Source organism: Coregonus clupeaformis, chromosome 12 (genome assembly GCF_020615455.1).
Source record: "Coregonus clupeaformis isolate EN_2021a chromosome 12, ASM2061545v1, whole genome shotgun sequence".
In the NCBI taxonomy this organism is placed as follows: domain Eukaryota; kingdom Metazoa; phylum Chordata; class Actinopteri; order Salmoniformes; family Salmonidae; genus Coregonus; species Coregonus clupeaformis.
The window spans coordinates 60,163,768-60,181,698 of NC_059203.1; the positions used below are offsets into that span (position 1 = coordinate 60,163,768).

Sequence of the window (17,931 nt, forward strand, 5' to 3'; positions counted from 1 at the left end):
TAGTTAGCATTCTATGCGTCCCCTTCCTTTTGTTGATATTACCTGACAGTTACAGGGAGAGTATTCTACCACCAGGGTAGGGCTGGCCCTCTATCCCTCTCCATAGATTTCACTCCTTGTCTCTGGCTACTCTTAATGAAGTTAAAAGTACAGCCCAATGAACTCCAGTTATCAACACCAGGAAGCATATCACTATGTTGAGGGTTAAAATCACAGCAGAACAACTGCCCCGTCTCATTGAAGCGACGAAATGTCAAGGCCGACCACGGTACTGCAGGCATTGTTTGCAGAAAACAGGATCCCCCATGGTAAAATGGATATCTTTGTGGTCAATCTTTGTGTAAATGAAAGTATGTTTAGAAGACAATCATGGTACCAATAATTGCTTCCAATACACCAGTTGTATGTCCTTGAACCGATTATTTTAAAATCGCACACAGAAGAAGTTATAAGGATAATTTAATTGCTAATGGCAGCCTACATCAGGCTACCCCGGTCACCCTTCGACTTGAGTTACTCAATGAGAGGGAGCAGCACTGAGCTAGCCTGCAACGTCACTTCCTGGAGTAGCTCAAACTGTGCATGTTACTGTATGTATCCACGAGACGCCATGTTAACCGACTTCATTTGGCTTTAATGCACTATTGAGTTTTCACATTGGAATTAATGGTGTCACGTGTTCGATGGCTTTGTCCATTCATATACAGTCATTGGTTAAGATACCCCCAGTATAGTCAATTTAACTCAAACATTTCTAACACACTAACCAGGTTTCCATCCAACCATTTCATGAAGATGAATTCCCTGCCGCATTAAAAATGTCACGACCAGGCTGATGGAAACAGGAAATTCCGCTACATATTTATAAATGTCGACAGACAATTTTGTTTGTTCGACATGGTGGGATCATTTTGTGTCTGTACGATTAATTATGCGAAAAGTGGCAGTGGAAATATTGATATAATAACCAGAAGTAAACTTCGAGTCACGAGATGATATGACTCGGGAAAGCATGCAGTTTATCAGGCTACAGATGAAATAAGTTATGGGGTGGTGAAAGTGCACGGTGATGAGCTTGATGCTCCTTTCCAATAAATATAGAGGGTCTAATTCTGGTGACATGATGATCGATGCTTGGCTGCCATTTAGAAATAATCTTGCTCTAGTAATCTCATCATGTAGGTAGTCTACCCACACTGTATCTGCGAGCTGCTGGCTAGAGCGCACATGCCAAGACCAGAGTGTGCACAGTTGCTATATAACTCAACAGTTTTTGTGAAAAAACCATCAGTAGAGTTGAAAATGCGATGGAAAACTGTTTAACTTGTATTTTTTATTTGGTACATGGGAATTGAACCACAAAAGTTATTTTTATGTGCACTACGTCATCACGTAGGCCTACAGCCTTTTATCCACAATACGTCCATTTGATGGAAACACATCTCTGGTGGGAAAATGTGCATATTGTTTTATCAAGAATATAGAATATTCACATGAAAATCTTTTGCCAATTACTATGTACAGTATCTATCACCTGAAGGGATACGTCCTGTGTACAGGTTACAGCTGACATCTTAACCCTGTATTGGGGATTTTGCGTTGGGGATTAAGTAGAGTACTGCGGCCGGCCAGGATTGGGATTAGGGTTTTAGCGGCACAGTGTAGTGGGTCTCTAGGTCAGTGTGTCAGTATATCAGTGAGCCACTAGGTTTATTTCCACTGGAGCTCAATCTCGTTTTCATTAATTAACTTCCTGGGGCAGTGCGTAGGCTAATCCTGCAGTGCATGCCTCACATGTCAACATAAAGCTACTGTCCTCACACTGAAGAACAATCAGAACACATGCAGCACAGCCAACTGCATGGGCACAGACAGTTTTCATGTTTTTATTTAACATATGTTTATCCCAAAGTGATTATGTTGTATTAACATGTAAAATGTATTGAATTTGCATCTCTCAACAATACTTTTTAACTGGGGGAATTCCGACCCTAGTTAGGCGCTCGTAATGGAACCTTTTTATGCACTTTTGTCTCTATGCGTATTCTGACCTTCAAGTTAAGCATGAGCATAGTGTCACGCCCTGACATTGCGATCTCTAGTTGAGTTGGTCAGGGTGTGAAATCTAGTTTATATATTTCTATGTGGGCCGGGTGTGGTTCCCAATCAGAGGCAGCTGTCGGTCGTTGTCTCTGATTGGGGATCATACTTAGGCAGCCATGTTGCCTACTTTAGTTGTGGGATCTTATTGCTGTTTGGCTTGTTTGATGTTTAGCCTCTTGAACGTCACGTGCTGTTGGATTTTGTTATTTTGTCGGTGTTTATAAAAATAAACGACTATGTACGCATACCACGCTGCACCTTGGTCCGATCCTTTACACAACGAACGTGACACATAGTGTGCTATTCACCTGCTATTCATTCGGGGTGGAGATCAAAGAAATGAAGGTGTGGCAGAGGTGTGTCTACAGATACGCCTTATTCCGACATTCCCTCATAATTCCACCACCTTTAAGCACGAGGAAACCATGAATAAGGTCAAGCAAACCTGCCAGTCCCAAGTGGAAAAAAACTTTACTTTTTTTTTTCAGATAGAAATAACAGCATTCTCCATGCACTGTAATTTATAAATTGATGAGAGCTATTAATAAGAGCTATAGGTAAATGAGTAATCCGTTTGTAGAAGGCGACTGTAAATACACATAGCAATTATTTTAGATTCTTTTTTCCTTATGATCCCTGGAGACGAATGTAAAACCAGTCATATGGAAGTAAACTGAAAATCATATCAAAATGACCTGTATTGCAGCCCCTTTTCCACAGTAAAGTAGGCTATAAATAGCTGTACCGTTATTCCGAATTGTAATTGTATGCCCTCATAATTTGCATGGATGAAATTTGGAGACCTGCGAAGTTGTATGCACTTTAGAATGTTTCAATTATATGCCCAGGCTTTTCTCCGTTTTATTTTACAATTTGTATCATGTTAAATATTAGCCACTATCGGGAGCCACCATCAGTAATACCCACATACATTTATAACTGTCACTTTAGTGTTAGTTTCCTTCAATTTGTAGCCTACATTTTGCATCATTCCATTCCATTCCACTCTGTTTACCTTTCTTTCCTCTGTCACGTCCGTGTAGTTGTTCCTGAGGGTCGCTAGCATTAGTGGGTCATATTAGGATAACGTTGTGAAATAATTTGGGACATGTAGCCAATTTGAATCATTATGGAACTCAGACCGCACGTAGCAGGTTAAACCTGGAGCCTGGCACACGGTTCACGACGACTGGACCGTTGTCATACAGTTCCATGATTATTGAGGATTAGGGTAGATTTACAGAACTATTGTTCAACCCCTATATACACTTTTTTGCACCTTACAATATTTAATGTATGAACTTGAATATGACAACTTTCAGGATGAATCAAACCACTGTATTTTTTATTCATCAATATATTTATAGCTCTCCAAACCATTTTTTTATGATTCATACATACCTTCCTAATCCTAAAATGTGCCTAAATCTACAACAGGGTTTCCCATAGTCGGACCTAGGGGCCCCCCTGGGTGCACGTTTTGGTTTTTGCCCTAGCACTACACAGCTGATTCAAATAACCAACTCGTCATTGTCATGCTGAAACAGGAAAGGGCCTTCACCAAACTGTTGCCACAAAGTTGGAAGCACAGAATCGTCTAGAATGTCGTTGTATGCTGTAACGTTAAGATTTACCTTCACTGGAACTAAGGGGCCTAGCCCGAACCATGAAAAACAGCCCCAGACCATTATTCCTCCTCCACCAAACTTGACAGTTGGCACTATGCATTCGGGCAGGTAGCATTCTCCTGGCATCAGCCAAACCCAGATTTGTCAGTCGGACTGCCAGATGGTGAAGTGAGATTCATCACTCCAGAGAACGTGTTTCCACTGCTCCAGTCCAATGGCGGCGAGCTTTACACCACTCCAGCCGACGCTTGGCATTGCGCATGGTGATCTTAGGCTTGTGTGCGGCTGCTCGGCCATGCAAACCCATTTCATGAAGCTCCCGACTAACAGTTCTTGTGCTGACGTTGCTTCCAGAGGCAGTTTGGAACTCCGTAGTGAGTGTTGCAATCGAGGACAGATGATTTTCAGCTCTCAGCAGTCCCATTCTGTGAGCTCGTGTGGCCTATCACTTCGTGGCTGAGCCGTTGTTGCTTCTAGACAGTTCCACTTCACAATAACAGCACTTACAGTTGACCTGGGCAGCTCTAGCAGGGCAGAAATTTGACAAATTGACTTGTTGGAAAGGTGGCATCCATTGAAAGTCATTGATCTCTTCAGTACATTCTACTGCCAATGTTTGTCTATGGCTATTGCATGGCTGTGTGCTCGACTTTATACAGATGTCAGCAACGGGTGTGGCTGAAATTGCCGAATCCACTAATTGAAAGGGGTGTCCACATACTTTTGTACATATCGTGTATGTTGATATGCTTCAGTTTGCTGCCATATTACTGGTTTCACATTTATCTCCAGCAATCATAAGGTCAAATAGATCTAAAACAATTGTAATTTATGTTTACAATAGCTCCGGCTCTTATCAATTTGTAAATCACAGTGCACGGAGAATGGTATTATTTATATCGGGAAAAATAAAGATGTTCCACTTGGAACCGACAGGTTGCTCGACCTTATTCATCGTTTCATCAAGGTGGTGGAATGATGAGGGAATGAAGTCAAGGTAACAGAATATGGCTTTTTTGTAGACCCACCTCCGCCACACCTTCATTTCTTTGATCTCCACCCCAAACGAATAGCGGGTGAATAGCATGCTATTCTCATGCTTAAATTCAAGGTCAGAATACGCGTAGAGAGAAAAGTGTATAAAAAGGAAATTATCTTCCATTTACGTGCGCTTAACTCGGGTCGGAATTCCCCCCTTGATTTTCAGTGCAAAAGAAAGACACTGAACAAAAATATAAACGCAACGTGTAAAGTGTTGGTCCCATGTTTCATGAGCTGAAATAAAAGATCCCAGAAAGTATCATTACACAGGTGAACCTTGTGCTGGGGACAATAAAAGGCCACTCTAAAATGTGCCATTTTGTCAAACAACACAATGCCACAGATGTCTCAGGATTTTGAGGAAGCTTGCAATTGGCATGCTGACTGCAGGAATGTTCATCAGAGCTGTTGACAGAGAATTGAATGTTCATTTCTCTACCATAAGGCGCCTCCAACGTTGTTTTAGAGAATTTGGCAGTACGTCCAGCCAGCCTCACAACCGCAGACCACGTGTACGGTGTCGTGTGGGCGAGTGGTTTGCTGATGTCAGCGTTGTAAACAGAGTGCCCCGTGGTGGCGGTGGGGTTATGGTATGGGCAGGCATATGCTATGGACAAGGAACACAATTGCATTTTATCGATGGCAATTTGATTACACAGAGATACCGTGACGAGATCCTGAGGCCCATTGTCGTGCCATTCATCTGCCGCCATCACCTCATGTTTCAGCGCCATCACCTCATGTTTCAGCATGATAATGCACGGCCCCATGTCGCAAGGATCTGTACACAATTCCTGGAAGCTGAAAATGTCCCAGTTCTTCCATGGCCTGCATACTCACCAGACATGTCACTCTTTGAGTATATTTGGGATGCTCTGGATCGACGTGTACAACAGTGTGTTCCAGTTCCTGCCAATATCCAGCAACTTCGCACAGCCTCTGAAGAGGAGTGGGACAACATTCCACAGGCCACAATCAACAACCTGATCAACTCTATGCGAAGGAGATGTTTCACGCTGCATGAGGCAAGTGGTGGACACACTAGATACTGACTGGTTTTCTGATCCAAAAACAAAATCTGTGACCAACAGAAGCATATCTATATTCCCAGTCGTGAAATCCATAGATTAGGGCCTAATTTATTTATTTCAATTGACTGATTTCCTTATATGAACTGTAACTCCGTAAAGTCTTTGAAGTTGTTGCATGTTGCGTTTATATTTTTGTTCAGTGTATATTACCAATGTATCCAACTATGTATTTTGAAGAGCAGATGATTATAGAGAACTTGGTGTGATATAGAACAGTACACTACTACACTACATACCAGATAAACTTTCGGGAACTCCAGCAAACTGAGCGTGTCAAAACGATTAAAGTTTTATCATTCTAACTTTTCAGCCTTTCGGCCTTCGCCAGAGCATTTGCGTGCTGACCGTAACCTATTTCTCTCTGACCTTTTGGGCCGGGTGCAGGCGGATGCATGATATGTTCACAGAGGCTGCGGGGTGCCAGAAATATTTGACAACTATTTACCTGACAAACACAAATGGTCCATAAAACCACTTCCAGTATTTGTCCAGGCGAACACGCTCTATGCCTTTCAGACACTATTGATTTTAGTTTTGGAGATGTATACAGTACCAGTCAAAAGTTTGGACACACCTACTCATTCAAGGGGTTTTCTTTATTTGTACTATTTTCTACATTGTAGAATAATATTGAAGACATCAAAACTATGAAATGTTATGGAATTATGTAGTAACCAAAAAAGTGTTAAACAAATCAAAATATATTTTAGATTCAAAGTAGCCACCCTTTGCCTTGATGACAGCGTTGCACACTCTTGGTATTCTCTCAACCAGCTTCATGAGGTAGTCACCTGGAATGCATTTCAATTAACAGGTGTGCCTTCTTAAAAGTTAATTTGGTGACTACCTCTAAGGGTGGCTTAGAATGTAGTATTTTGATTAATATGTTTGAAGTCATAGTTGTGTAAACATTAAAGGGGAAGTTGCTGAGTCATCACTTGCCATTGACCATACTGCTGTATGCTAATATGTATAAAGCATATTAGAAAACACTAACATTCTCCACACCAACTCATATTACATCAGAATCCCATTCTGAATGATGTCTCTGCACTCATTTTTTAGTTGTTTTATTCCACTGTGCCATAAATCCATGTTTGAATGATGCTGTTTACAACAACAACAAAAATATACAAATATAGATTTATGGGACAGTGGATTTTTTAAAACAGATTTCAGTGCAGAGACATCATTCAGAATGGGATTCTGATGTGAGTGTTATGAGTGTTTTCTAACATGCTTTAGAAAAAATGTCATAATGCATTGTAGTCAATGGCAAGTGATGACTCAGCTAAATGTGACAACCAATTTTCTATGTAACAAAATAAAATAAAAACTGGTTTGGGCAATCAACTCCAAGGACAGAAAGAGTGAAAATAAGTCCAAATGTAAAAATGGGCGAATTTCCCCTTTAAGTTGCGGAATTGTGTTGTTCTTTGTAAGCTGTTCAATCTGGTAAAACAGACAACTCCTTGAGAAATAAAAAACGTCAGTGTCATGTCAAAAATATTTATTGGTTTTGTTTAAAATACATTTTCAATAGGATTATTGCATACAGTACAATAGACAAATGAAATATAATGTTTATTCTTAATACAAATGATTCAAAATATCATGTAATATAGAAAGGATAGACAATAGAATCTACTGGAATTGATACTCAATCAAAATGCTGGTATCATTATTCAGTTACAGTATAGAGACATTCCTCCATAATTTAGTTCACAATGGATACAATATGACGTTATATCAAGGGCCACACATACTGTACATAAAGCAAGGGCTAAAGAAAATAACCTGATAACAATAATTTTGCCTTCATCAATGGCAGTAAAGGACAACCCGTTGCAGAATCTCATAAATATACAGTAAGCCGATAAAGTGCTCATGAATAAATCATTGCCAATTATGAAAGTTATGTGAGGCGTTCTGTTTGAAAAAACTTTCACTTTTTGGTCTCACAATCAATGGTATTAGTTATCATCATGGTACATTCCAGACTGCAGTACATGTACCCTATGGAAGGATGACTCCTCAATGTGACATACATTAAGCTCTAGGACAGGAGGACAGGAAGTGCTTGCAGAAGAACAATATAATGTTCTATTATTCTAATGTTCTAAGAGCCAGGTAACCAGGAAGTGTTTGCTTTAAGATCCCGAGGGCCATGCTAGCATATCACACTGCAATGCAATATGGGACCTTTTGCGGCATAGTGCCAGGGTATGGTAGGAAAGTCTACAGTACAGTATACACTGCTACTGCCAACCACACACAAGATGCACACCATTAAGAAGGCAGCAAAGAGGTTTCAGCTTTAAACGTATCATACACACACATTATACCCATTTAGTGTAAACATTTTAAAACGAAAACAAAGATAGACAGACTTTATTTGCTTGAATGGATGAATATAATTGACATGAGCCCTAAAAACCTTAGATTTTGGAAAATGCAGACTCCGTGCCTTGGAACATGCGCATGCTTGTTGACCTGTGTGTTTCATGGACCTTCACGTTGTCTGACACTGTGGCAATAGCTAAATGTTTGCTCGCACAGCTGTGTAATAACCTTGAGTTCATGCCGTCAAAGCCAGGCTGTTGCTTAACTGATTATCTGAGCAAATAATACAGTGCAGATGCTGATGAAACCATTTTTAACCTCTCCATATCAGATATCTGCTCCTGTCTGGGTGGTTTCCTAGGGGTGAGATTTTACTGCTGTCTTGTTGCATAAATCATCAGAACTGCATGAGTGCGATTGCATTAGTCTCTAGAATGTAGCTCCTCTATGGATCTCAAAGTTTAGAATTCAGAATCAGAACGTCCAAATGCCCTGCAATGTATGTAACTATACTTGTAATGGACTAGAAGGAATCAGACAACTTTAAAGTAAGATTTTTTTTATATACTAGTGTATACAATGGACATTCTCAGTCGGATATGTTTTTTTTTTTTTTTTACCTTTATTTACCTAGACAAGTCGTGGGATATGTGTGAAAATTGTCGATGCAGCACACATCTTATTAGAAACAAAGCTAAAGAGTAAGCGCTATTCTAATTCACTTAGATCCAGGCACAGACTGCATAAATCTTACTGTATCTTTCTTAGCTCACCTCACGCTCACCAGTAATACAAAACACACAAAGTATAAAAACAAATACAATTATAACAGCTCATAGTTTTACAGTTAAAAAAAAAGGAATGAAGGTGATATATGAATATGTCTCCTCTTTCTGTCGTGTGCTATCTGTGTGTGACTAAACAAACCCTTAGAGTACTCAGTACTATTCACCATTGGCATGCAAAAACCCTCTATCGAATTGATGAAGACAGATTATCTTCAATTCTATACTGCATGATCGTGAAAGTATGTATTTGCATCTGTCTGTGCATGTGTGACACATTCAATCTAGTCTTCTCAGACTAAAAGCATAATTAGCTGAATGTCTTGTCTTTCTCTTTCTTCTTTCTTTACGTGCAGCCACAGGACTCTACGATCATGTCAGGGACGTCGGTCTTGACGATGCTGTGCTTTGAGTTGAAGTAGACCATAGACAGAGGCCTGCGCTGGATGGGCACACAGCAGGAAGACACCGCTGTGTTGATGCCGTTGGCTTTGAGCTGGCTGAAGACTGTGGCATGGAAGGAAGACGCGATACCTGGAGACCCAGCCAGGGCCTGGGGACACTGGCCCATACAGTAATTAATGTGGTACCCTTCTGGAGCTATGATCCAGTCCTGCCACTGGATATCCTTGAACTTGACGTAGAAGTCCTTCTTGCAGCAAACCGTAACATCATCTCCGCACCGTAGGGACCTCTTCTGGAGGATGTGTTTGGGGTCGTCACGGAGCCGCACCTGGGCCACCATGAATGGCTGATGGGCCATGTCCATGGACTTACCCAGCTCACACAGGTTCTGGCTAACCCCATTCACCCCGGCCACCCCAGTCTCTATGCAGGTGACTTCCAGCTGTAGCAGCCGCTGGCCCCCGTCCATGAACGCTTGCAGGGTGTGTGTAATGGGGAAGGTGTACCAGTTGCTCTTCTGCACATCCAGGATCTTCTCTAGGAGGAGGGTGCGGTTGGAGCCGCTTTCCCCAGGCCAAGAGAGGTAGATGTGGGCTGTGGCGGTGGGGCGGGGCCCTGAGTTAGGGGTGTCAGAGGAGCGGACGTATAGCCACAGAGCTGACTGGAGCACCTGAATGCGATGGCCTTGCTCCTGCAGGAACTGGAAGGTGAGGCCTGGCTGAGCACCAGTAGTGTCCATCTCATCTAGATCACAGAGAGAAGATACAGAGTGTGAGGATTGGTTTGTCATTTTGTCACAATAAACAGTATACCTGTAGGTGTATATATAATTTACTGTAAACTACGTGTCAAACTCATTCCACGGAGGGCCGAGTGTCTGGGGGTTTTCGCTCCTCCCTTGTACTTAATTGATTAATTAAGGTCACTAATTAGTAAGGAACTCCCCACACCTGGTTGACTAGGGCTTAATTGAAAGGAAAAAACAAAAACCTTCAGACACTAAGCCCTCCATGTAATGAGTTTGACAGCCCTGCTGTAACCCTATACCAGTCTTTCAGGGTAGTTCTACGTGATGCCAATATTTTTCGTATAAGTTCACAAGTCACAGTTACAGCATGTTATTTATTTAAGCAAAGATACAATCTCAAAATACATGCCATATGAAACGTAACATATCATACTAATTGGAGTGTCCTGGATTTACCTTTACTATCGCACGTCATCCAGGTTCAAAATCAAATCATTAATAGTTTCTATTGGAATGAGGTCAAATAGAATGACATGCGCTAAAGCTCGAGGTACAGATGTCGGATCTTAATATGACCCATTTCATCGCAGGAGGAAAATAATCCTGGAGCAGGAGGACTTTAATGGACATTTAATATTTAGAATTGCCGCCAGGGGGCAGCTGGAAGTAGTGTTTGTAGGCTATACAATAACTTAGACTGCAGGTTCATTGGGCGTCAGTTCAAGTAGCCTATGTAGGCTACGTGCAGGATACAGCAGGTCCCCCACGGGGGGCCAGTATGAAAAATAAAAAAATTATGTATGCACTCACTAACTGTAAGTCGCTCTGGATAAGAGCGTCTGCTAAATGACTAAAATGTGAATGTAAATGTTATGTGGAATATAATAAATTGACAATGTTTGTAGATGTATTTTTCATTAGGGAAAATCTGTTTTTTAAATTGTTTTGTTATTTATTGAAGGCAAGCAATAGGCAAAATAAATGAATGGTTATCTCAGCGCCTGTGTGGTCCAGCTGGTACAGCCACTGACAATGGCACACATATGCCAGAGTAGGCATGGGTTCAAATCTGGTCCACTACTACCCTTTACATTTTTTAAGAAACTAGTACTTTTCTAGTTACTTTCTGTAGGCTGTACTTGTTTTTACTCCATTACATTTGACCAAATAACTTCAGTTACATATATTTATATTATTATATCGTCAAAGTAGGATGAAAACCTCCTAAAAAAATGTTTTTTACATGAATCAATACTATTGGTTCCCCTTTACGTCTGTATCAATATTTCATAACCCCTTGACCAATTAAATGTATTCAAAGTAGCTTGTCATCAAAACTCTTCAGTCCATTGGCTCTTAAAGTTGTCCTTCAAACCAAGTTTTATCTACACCACCGCTCTTGAAGTGAAGCGCACTTCTCTCCTGAGGATATTTTTATTCTTGGGTTCTTAGCCAGACGCGATCAGAGGAAACTTGCACTTTAATTACCTTCAGCCTTTATAAATACTAATCTTACTCCAGAAACATATAATATTACAAGATATAATTCTGCTGTTGAAATTGTGTTTCGAGGACTAGTTACCTAGCTTTGGCTAACCCACAATCTGACAGAAAGTTGAATCTCCTGTTTTTAGCTCCCCATATGATATATGTTTGTTGGCCAACTAGCCACCTTTACATTGGCATTAAGAGTGAACAGATTAATCTGACGTGTGTGACAATAGCTAACTAGCTATCACATTAGATTGCCAAACTGGCTAAACTAGCTAGCTGCAATGTCAACCATGTAGTCATCAACGGGTCAGCTTTTTGTGCCGTATACTAGAAATCAAGTTTTTTTTTTTTTTGGGGGGGGGTATATTTTTATTTCCAGCTTGTTGCTGCACAACCTAGGGGGAGGAGAATGGGCCAGACAAGAAAAGAAAATACCCTTCAAAGTGGAAAGGAGAGTTCTGAAGAGGAGGGTAAATCCAGTTTTGTCTAGAAGGGATACAGCGTTTGTCCAAATTTACTTTTTGTAGCAGGTTAGGAGGATTAGGGTTATGTTATGTTTAGGGTTAGTTAAAATGGCAAAAAAAAATCTATTTTTGACATCAATTTAATTCCATGGGGAAATGTGTCTGATTTGCATACTAGTAACATCATTGGAAGTGAAATTTTGGTATTGATTGTTTGACTGTTGTAACACTTACCTGTTCATTTTTAGTGAAAAATTAAACATCACACTTGCTGTAAATCTTTAGTATGCATTCACCATCACATGTACATTAAATTAATTTTCATTAATGCTATTGAAATGGTGAAATTATTCCAATATCCAGTGCATTCGGAAAGTATTCAGACCCCTTGACTTTTTACACATTTTGTTACGTTACAGCCTTATTCTAAAATGGATTAAATAAATACAAATCCTCATCAATCTACACACAATAACCCATAATGGCAAAGCGAAAACAGGTTTTTAGAAATTGTTGCAAATTTATCAAACATAAAAACCAGATACCTTATTTACATAAGTATGCAGACCCTTTGCTATGATACTTGAAATTGAGCTCAGGTGCATCCTGTTTCCATTGATCATCCTTGAGATGTTTCTACAACTTGATTGGAGTCCACCTGTGGTACATTCAATAGATTGGACATGATTTGGAAAGGCACACACCTGTCTATATAAAGGTCCCACAGTTGACAGTGCATGTCAGAGCAAAAACCAAGCCATGAGGTCGAAGGAATTGTCCTTAGAGTTCCAAGACAGGATTGTGTCGAGGCACATATCTGGAAAAGGGTACCAAAAAATGCCTGCAGCATTGAAGTTCCCCAAGAACACAGAGGCCTCCATCATTCTTAAATAGAATACGTTTGGAACCACCAAGACACTTCCTACAGCTGGCCGCCCGGCCAAACTGAGCAATCGGGGGAGAAGGGCCTTGGTCAGGGAGGTGAACAAGAACCCAATGGTCACTCTGACAGAGCTCCATTGTTCCTCTGTGGATATGGGAGAACCTTCCAGAAGGACAACCATCTCTACAGCACTCCACCAATCAGGCCTTTATGGTAGAGTGGCCAGACAGAAGCCACTTCTCAGTAAAAGGCACATGACAGCCTGCTTGGAGTTTGCAAAAAGGCACCTAAAGGACTCTCAGACCATGGGAAACAAGATTCTATGGTCTGATGAAACCAAGATTTAATTATTTGGCCTGAATGCCAAGTGTCACTTCTGGAGGAAACTTAGCACCATCTCTATGGTGAAGCATGGTGGTAGCAGCATCATGCTGTGGGGATGTTTTTCAGTGGCAGGGACTGAGAGACTAGTCAGGATTGAGGGAAAGATGAACGGAGCAAAGTACAGACACATCCTTGATGAAAACTTGCTCCAGAGCGCTCAGGACCTCAAACTGGGGTTAGGTTCTTGAGTGGCCCAGCCAGAGCCCGGACTTGAACCCTATCGAACATCTCTGGAGAGACCTGAAAATAGCTGTGCAGCGACTCTCCCATCTAACCTGACAAAGCTTGAGAGGATCTGCAGAGAAGAATGGGAGAAACTCTCCAAATACAGGTGTGCCAAGCTTGTAGCGTCATACCCAAGAAGACTCAAGGCTGTAATCGCTGCCAAAGGTGCTTCAACAAAGTACTGAGTAAATGGTCTGAATATTTGTAAATGTGATATTTCAGTTGTTTATTTTAAAAACCTGTTTTTGCTTTGTCATTATTGGGTTTTGTGTGTAGACTGATGAGGAACAAAAACAATTTAATCAATTTTAGAATAGGGCTGTAACATAACCAAATGTGGAAAAAGTGAAGGGGTCTGAATACTTTCCAAATGCACTGTACCTTTTTATGAAGTTGTGCACGTTAATAGATATTAAGTCAACATTGAATGACCGTAATTGAAGCTGTACAGCCTACAGACTTTCTTTGATATTAGTCTTCATTGGAGAGTACCTGTGCTGGGGGCCATCTGCAAGATGGTGGTGGCAGGCTTTAATAATAAATGAATGTCAAAACAATTGCACTAAGTTGTTGTCCTTTTTGTTTGCTGTCACAGGTGAAAAAAATTACCAAACTAAATTAGTAACTAGTACTTAAGTATTTTTCTGACCGGATACTTTTTATCTTACTTGAGTAGTTTCTTAAGGCTAATTTTACTTGAGTAAATTATAATCTAAGTAACAGTACTTTTACTTGAGTACAGATTTTCAGTACTCTACCCACCTCTGCAAATTATACATAGCCTAACTATAGAAAGTTGGCGAGCATCCACATGGAGGAAGTTCTACAGTAGGCATACATCTCTCAATTAACTGATGGCGAAAAATCAGCTCATCGATTTAGCCAGGGAAACACAAACAGTAGACTATCGGTTTTTACACCGTTCATTATGTGACTACTGATACTGTAGGCTAACAGGAAGCCTGTTAAAATATAACCAAATAACAAGGGGCCTATTGCAACCATCGATGGTACTAGATTATTGCCAACTGATGTCTCCTTAAACCATCAATATGAGCAAAATTCAACCGCACAGCTGATCTCAATTACAACCATTATTGGTCACCTTTACCGCTCACCTACCGGTGTTAGTCAGAGATCTGTATATAATGACAAAATGCTCATGTCTCCGCCCTAACAATGGGAGTCATTCCAAAGGCAGACGACAAGTTTAGGTTTGCATATTAAACCCATAGAAACGCATTGGGCTCATTTTGGTGAGAGTGAACCCTCTCACTTCGCCTCTTCCTTTCTGCTTTAGTCCTGCTTGCAACCAAAGTATTTCAAGATATGTTTGCCCTCTGGTTGGTATTGTCATCGGAACAACTTAGTCCTTTTTTAACATACTAAGGGCGATTTATCTATTTTACAAGCATTCTGTACAATAGAAGTAAAGTATTTCCTCGTTTACCATAACAAATCTACTGTGGCAATTTACCCAACACTTTGTATGAATGGAAACTGACATTGGTGTACTGTTATTTGGACTGTCCTTTTATTAAATGTGTAACTTTTTTGAGTAAATCGGGAGATTGTTATTTATGCCATAAGGGTTCGGGCCGGAATTGAACCCACGCCAAACACAGTATGCCTATATGTGCACGTAGTGGCCCTAACCGCTAGACTACCCTAACCGCTAGAACACCCCAGATCATTCGTAACCTGACAGATCATTCGTAACCTGAGGATACACTAGACAGTTGTATGTCGTAGCCTAGTGGAGATCAATGTCTATCTTGTGTTATTAAGCTATATAAAATGACGGTTGTTGATGTGTATGGCTGCATTTCAGATTGTTGTACATTTGAATGTTGCAGTAATGGGACCTAGGAGTAAGGGGTTTGAGCAAGCGAGAGGGAACATTATTCTAAGATAGAGAGCCTTGATCCCAATGACTCAACTGCCACTGCATGGAGAGAAAGATAACTGCTCATTTTTAGCTAACAACGCAGCCTGATCTAATAGACCTGAGGTAACACAGTAAACATAAATCCGGGACACCCAAATTAGTATGATATGTTATGTTTGATGTGGTTACACAAGACAGATGGTTACTTAAGGTGAAAAGTAGGGTGGCTGGTCGGGTGTATAACGCGAACGTCTAGCAACCCAAAGGTTGCTTTAGCATTTTAGCTAATTAGCAACTTTTCACTTACTAACTTTTTAGCTACTTTGCAACTACTTCGCATGTTAGCTAAGCCTTCACCTAACCCTAACCTTAATACTTTCAGCTAACCCTAACCATAACTCTTTAAACTAACTCCTAAACTTAACCCAAAGGTTGCGAGTTTGAATCTCATCACGGACAACTGTAGCATTTCAACTAATTAGCAACTTTTCAACGACTTACTACTTTTTAGCTACTTTACAACTACTTAGCATGTTAGCTAACCATTCCCTCAATCCTAACCTTAACCCTTTAACCTAACTCCTACATTTGTAACATATTGTACGTTTTATAAATTTGAACTTTTGTACATTTTGCAAAAATCGTAACATAATATGAATTGTAATTCATAACATATCATATGAAATAGGTGGACATCCACAAATTAATAAATACAATATGAAACGTAACATATTATACTAAATGGTGTGTCTTCGATTTACGTACAGAATAATACAAAATGCTCTGAGACCAGGTTGAATCACGAAGCTCAATTGAATTTCCTGATGCATCAGGAAAATTCTTGGCAACAAAATAGTGATCAAGTTAAGATTAGACATCTGTAGGCCTACCTTGATTTACCCCAGCTATCTCAAGTCAGGGTTTCAATGTAAATGTCTGAGCTCTGTATTTTAATTGACATGGTTTATTTACATTGTTCCAAAAGCACATTCAGTGCAATCAGTAGGCCACATTGGAGGTAATAACCAAACGCCCAATAAAGTCCATAAGAAAGTAAACAAAGTGACACTAGTGTAGGCTACACTATAATATTCAAAATAACTGAACTTACCCATTTCTGCGAAGCTCACTATTTCATATCCCTGATCTTTGGTATCATTGATCTTAACTTCAAGTTCAATGGTGCCGTCCGGTCTGACTCGCCCAGCGTGCAGTTTGCGGAGAGCCGTAAGAAGCGCAGCGCGGGGCATAGTCGAGGTGATGTTCGGTCTCTCTTTCAGGTGCAGCTTGTTCAAGATCTGTTGCTTGGCGATCTCAATCAGGAGCCTCTGCTCGGAATCCTTCTCCATCGGCTGAATGCCGCAAGACGCGCAGCCAGGTGTGGTCCCTACCACGGTCGCAGCCTCCAGTCCCTTCACCAGCAGAGACGTCATCAATGAAAACATTGGCAATGTGGAAGCAGAAGATAATAGCATGTTGGTGGGCTCTCTAGACACATGGATACTATGCATTTTAGAAGCAGGCGCAAATATAAGAACCGATAATATTAAAGAGAGCATGTTTGAAAAAGTTGTTCCCCGACTTGCTTTGGATGCTGATCTATTTGCATTCAACAAGTTCCTGATCTGTTCCAGTCAGAGGGACCTTGTTCCTGCAGGTGGATGCCTCGAAGACAAGGATGAGAGAGCGTGAGTGGTACTTCAACACCTGATGATGAGCCACATAACTGGGGTAATCCACCAAAAGTTGTGACACGTTATATGGACACACCAATGAGCGCATCAAGGAAATGACAGGCACTGCTCTGTCTCTGACTCTCTCTGACAGGTCTCACACACACACACACACACACACACACACACACACACACACACACACAAGCACAGAGAGACGCGCGATAGCATTGCACATGCGCTATAACGCACAGTGATCAAATAGGCCACATGCTTTGAAGGATAAGAGAGGCTATATTATCGATCAGTCATCCCTACACTATATCACCGAATAATAAACTTCAGTAGCCAAACAAGTGTGACATGCCACGTAGACCAGTAACCGTAGGCAACTTTGACGCGTCATTATTTGAATTATGGCATGGAGCCAGGGTATTACTCAGCGAGACGCGTCAAGAACTATGAACTTTACCCCAGTTAGTTACCACTCTTTTTACTCAATCTCCATCTGGTCAAATAATGTAAACCAGCACATGTAGGCCTACAGTAAATATGATGCAATCTATTTGGCCCATTGCTCTGTCGGGAAGGTTTCTGCAGAGGGACAATATTGATAACTGAAGTAGACTCTCTCAATTATAACTTGAAATTGTACTTATGTGAATCGAAGTCTTGTATATTCTATTCTATGCTTTTTCTGTATCATGTATTTAACCATGTGAATCATTTGTCCAAATGCCAATTGCCAGTGTCTGAATTGGATGGTCATTATTATA

General features: G+C 40.7%; 1 protein-coding gene across 1 annotated transcript; it reads right to left on the bottom strand.

Annotated features, from left to right (window-relative positions):
• Positions 1–7,358: 7,358 nt before the first annotated feature.
• Positions 7,359–17,296, bottom strand: LOC121578320 (inhibin beta B chain). The gene is made up of 2 exons (XM_041892620.2): positions 16,594–17,296; positions 7,359–10,140 (listed from the first exon to the last, which is right to left on the bottom strand). The coding sequence occupies exons 1-2, from the start codon at positions 17,039–17,041 to the stop codon at positions 9,338–9,340; spliced, it is 1,251 nt and encodes a 416-aa protein (XP_041748554.1). The 5' UTR covers positions 17,042–17,296; the 3' UTR covers positions 7,359–9,337.
• Positions 17,297–17,931: the final 635 nt, after the last annotated feature.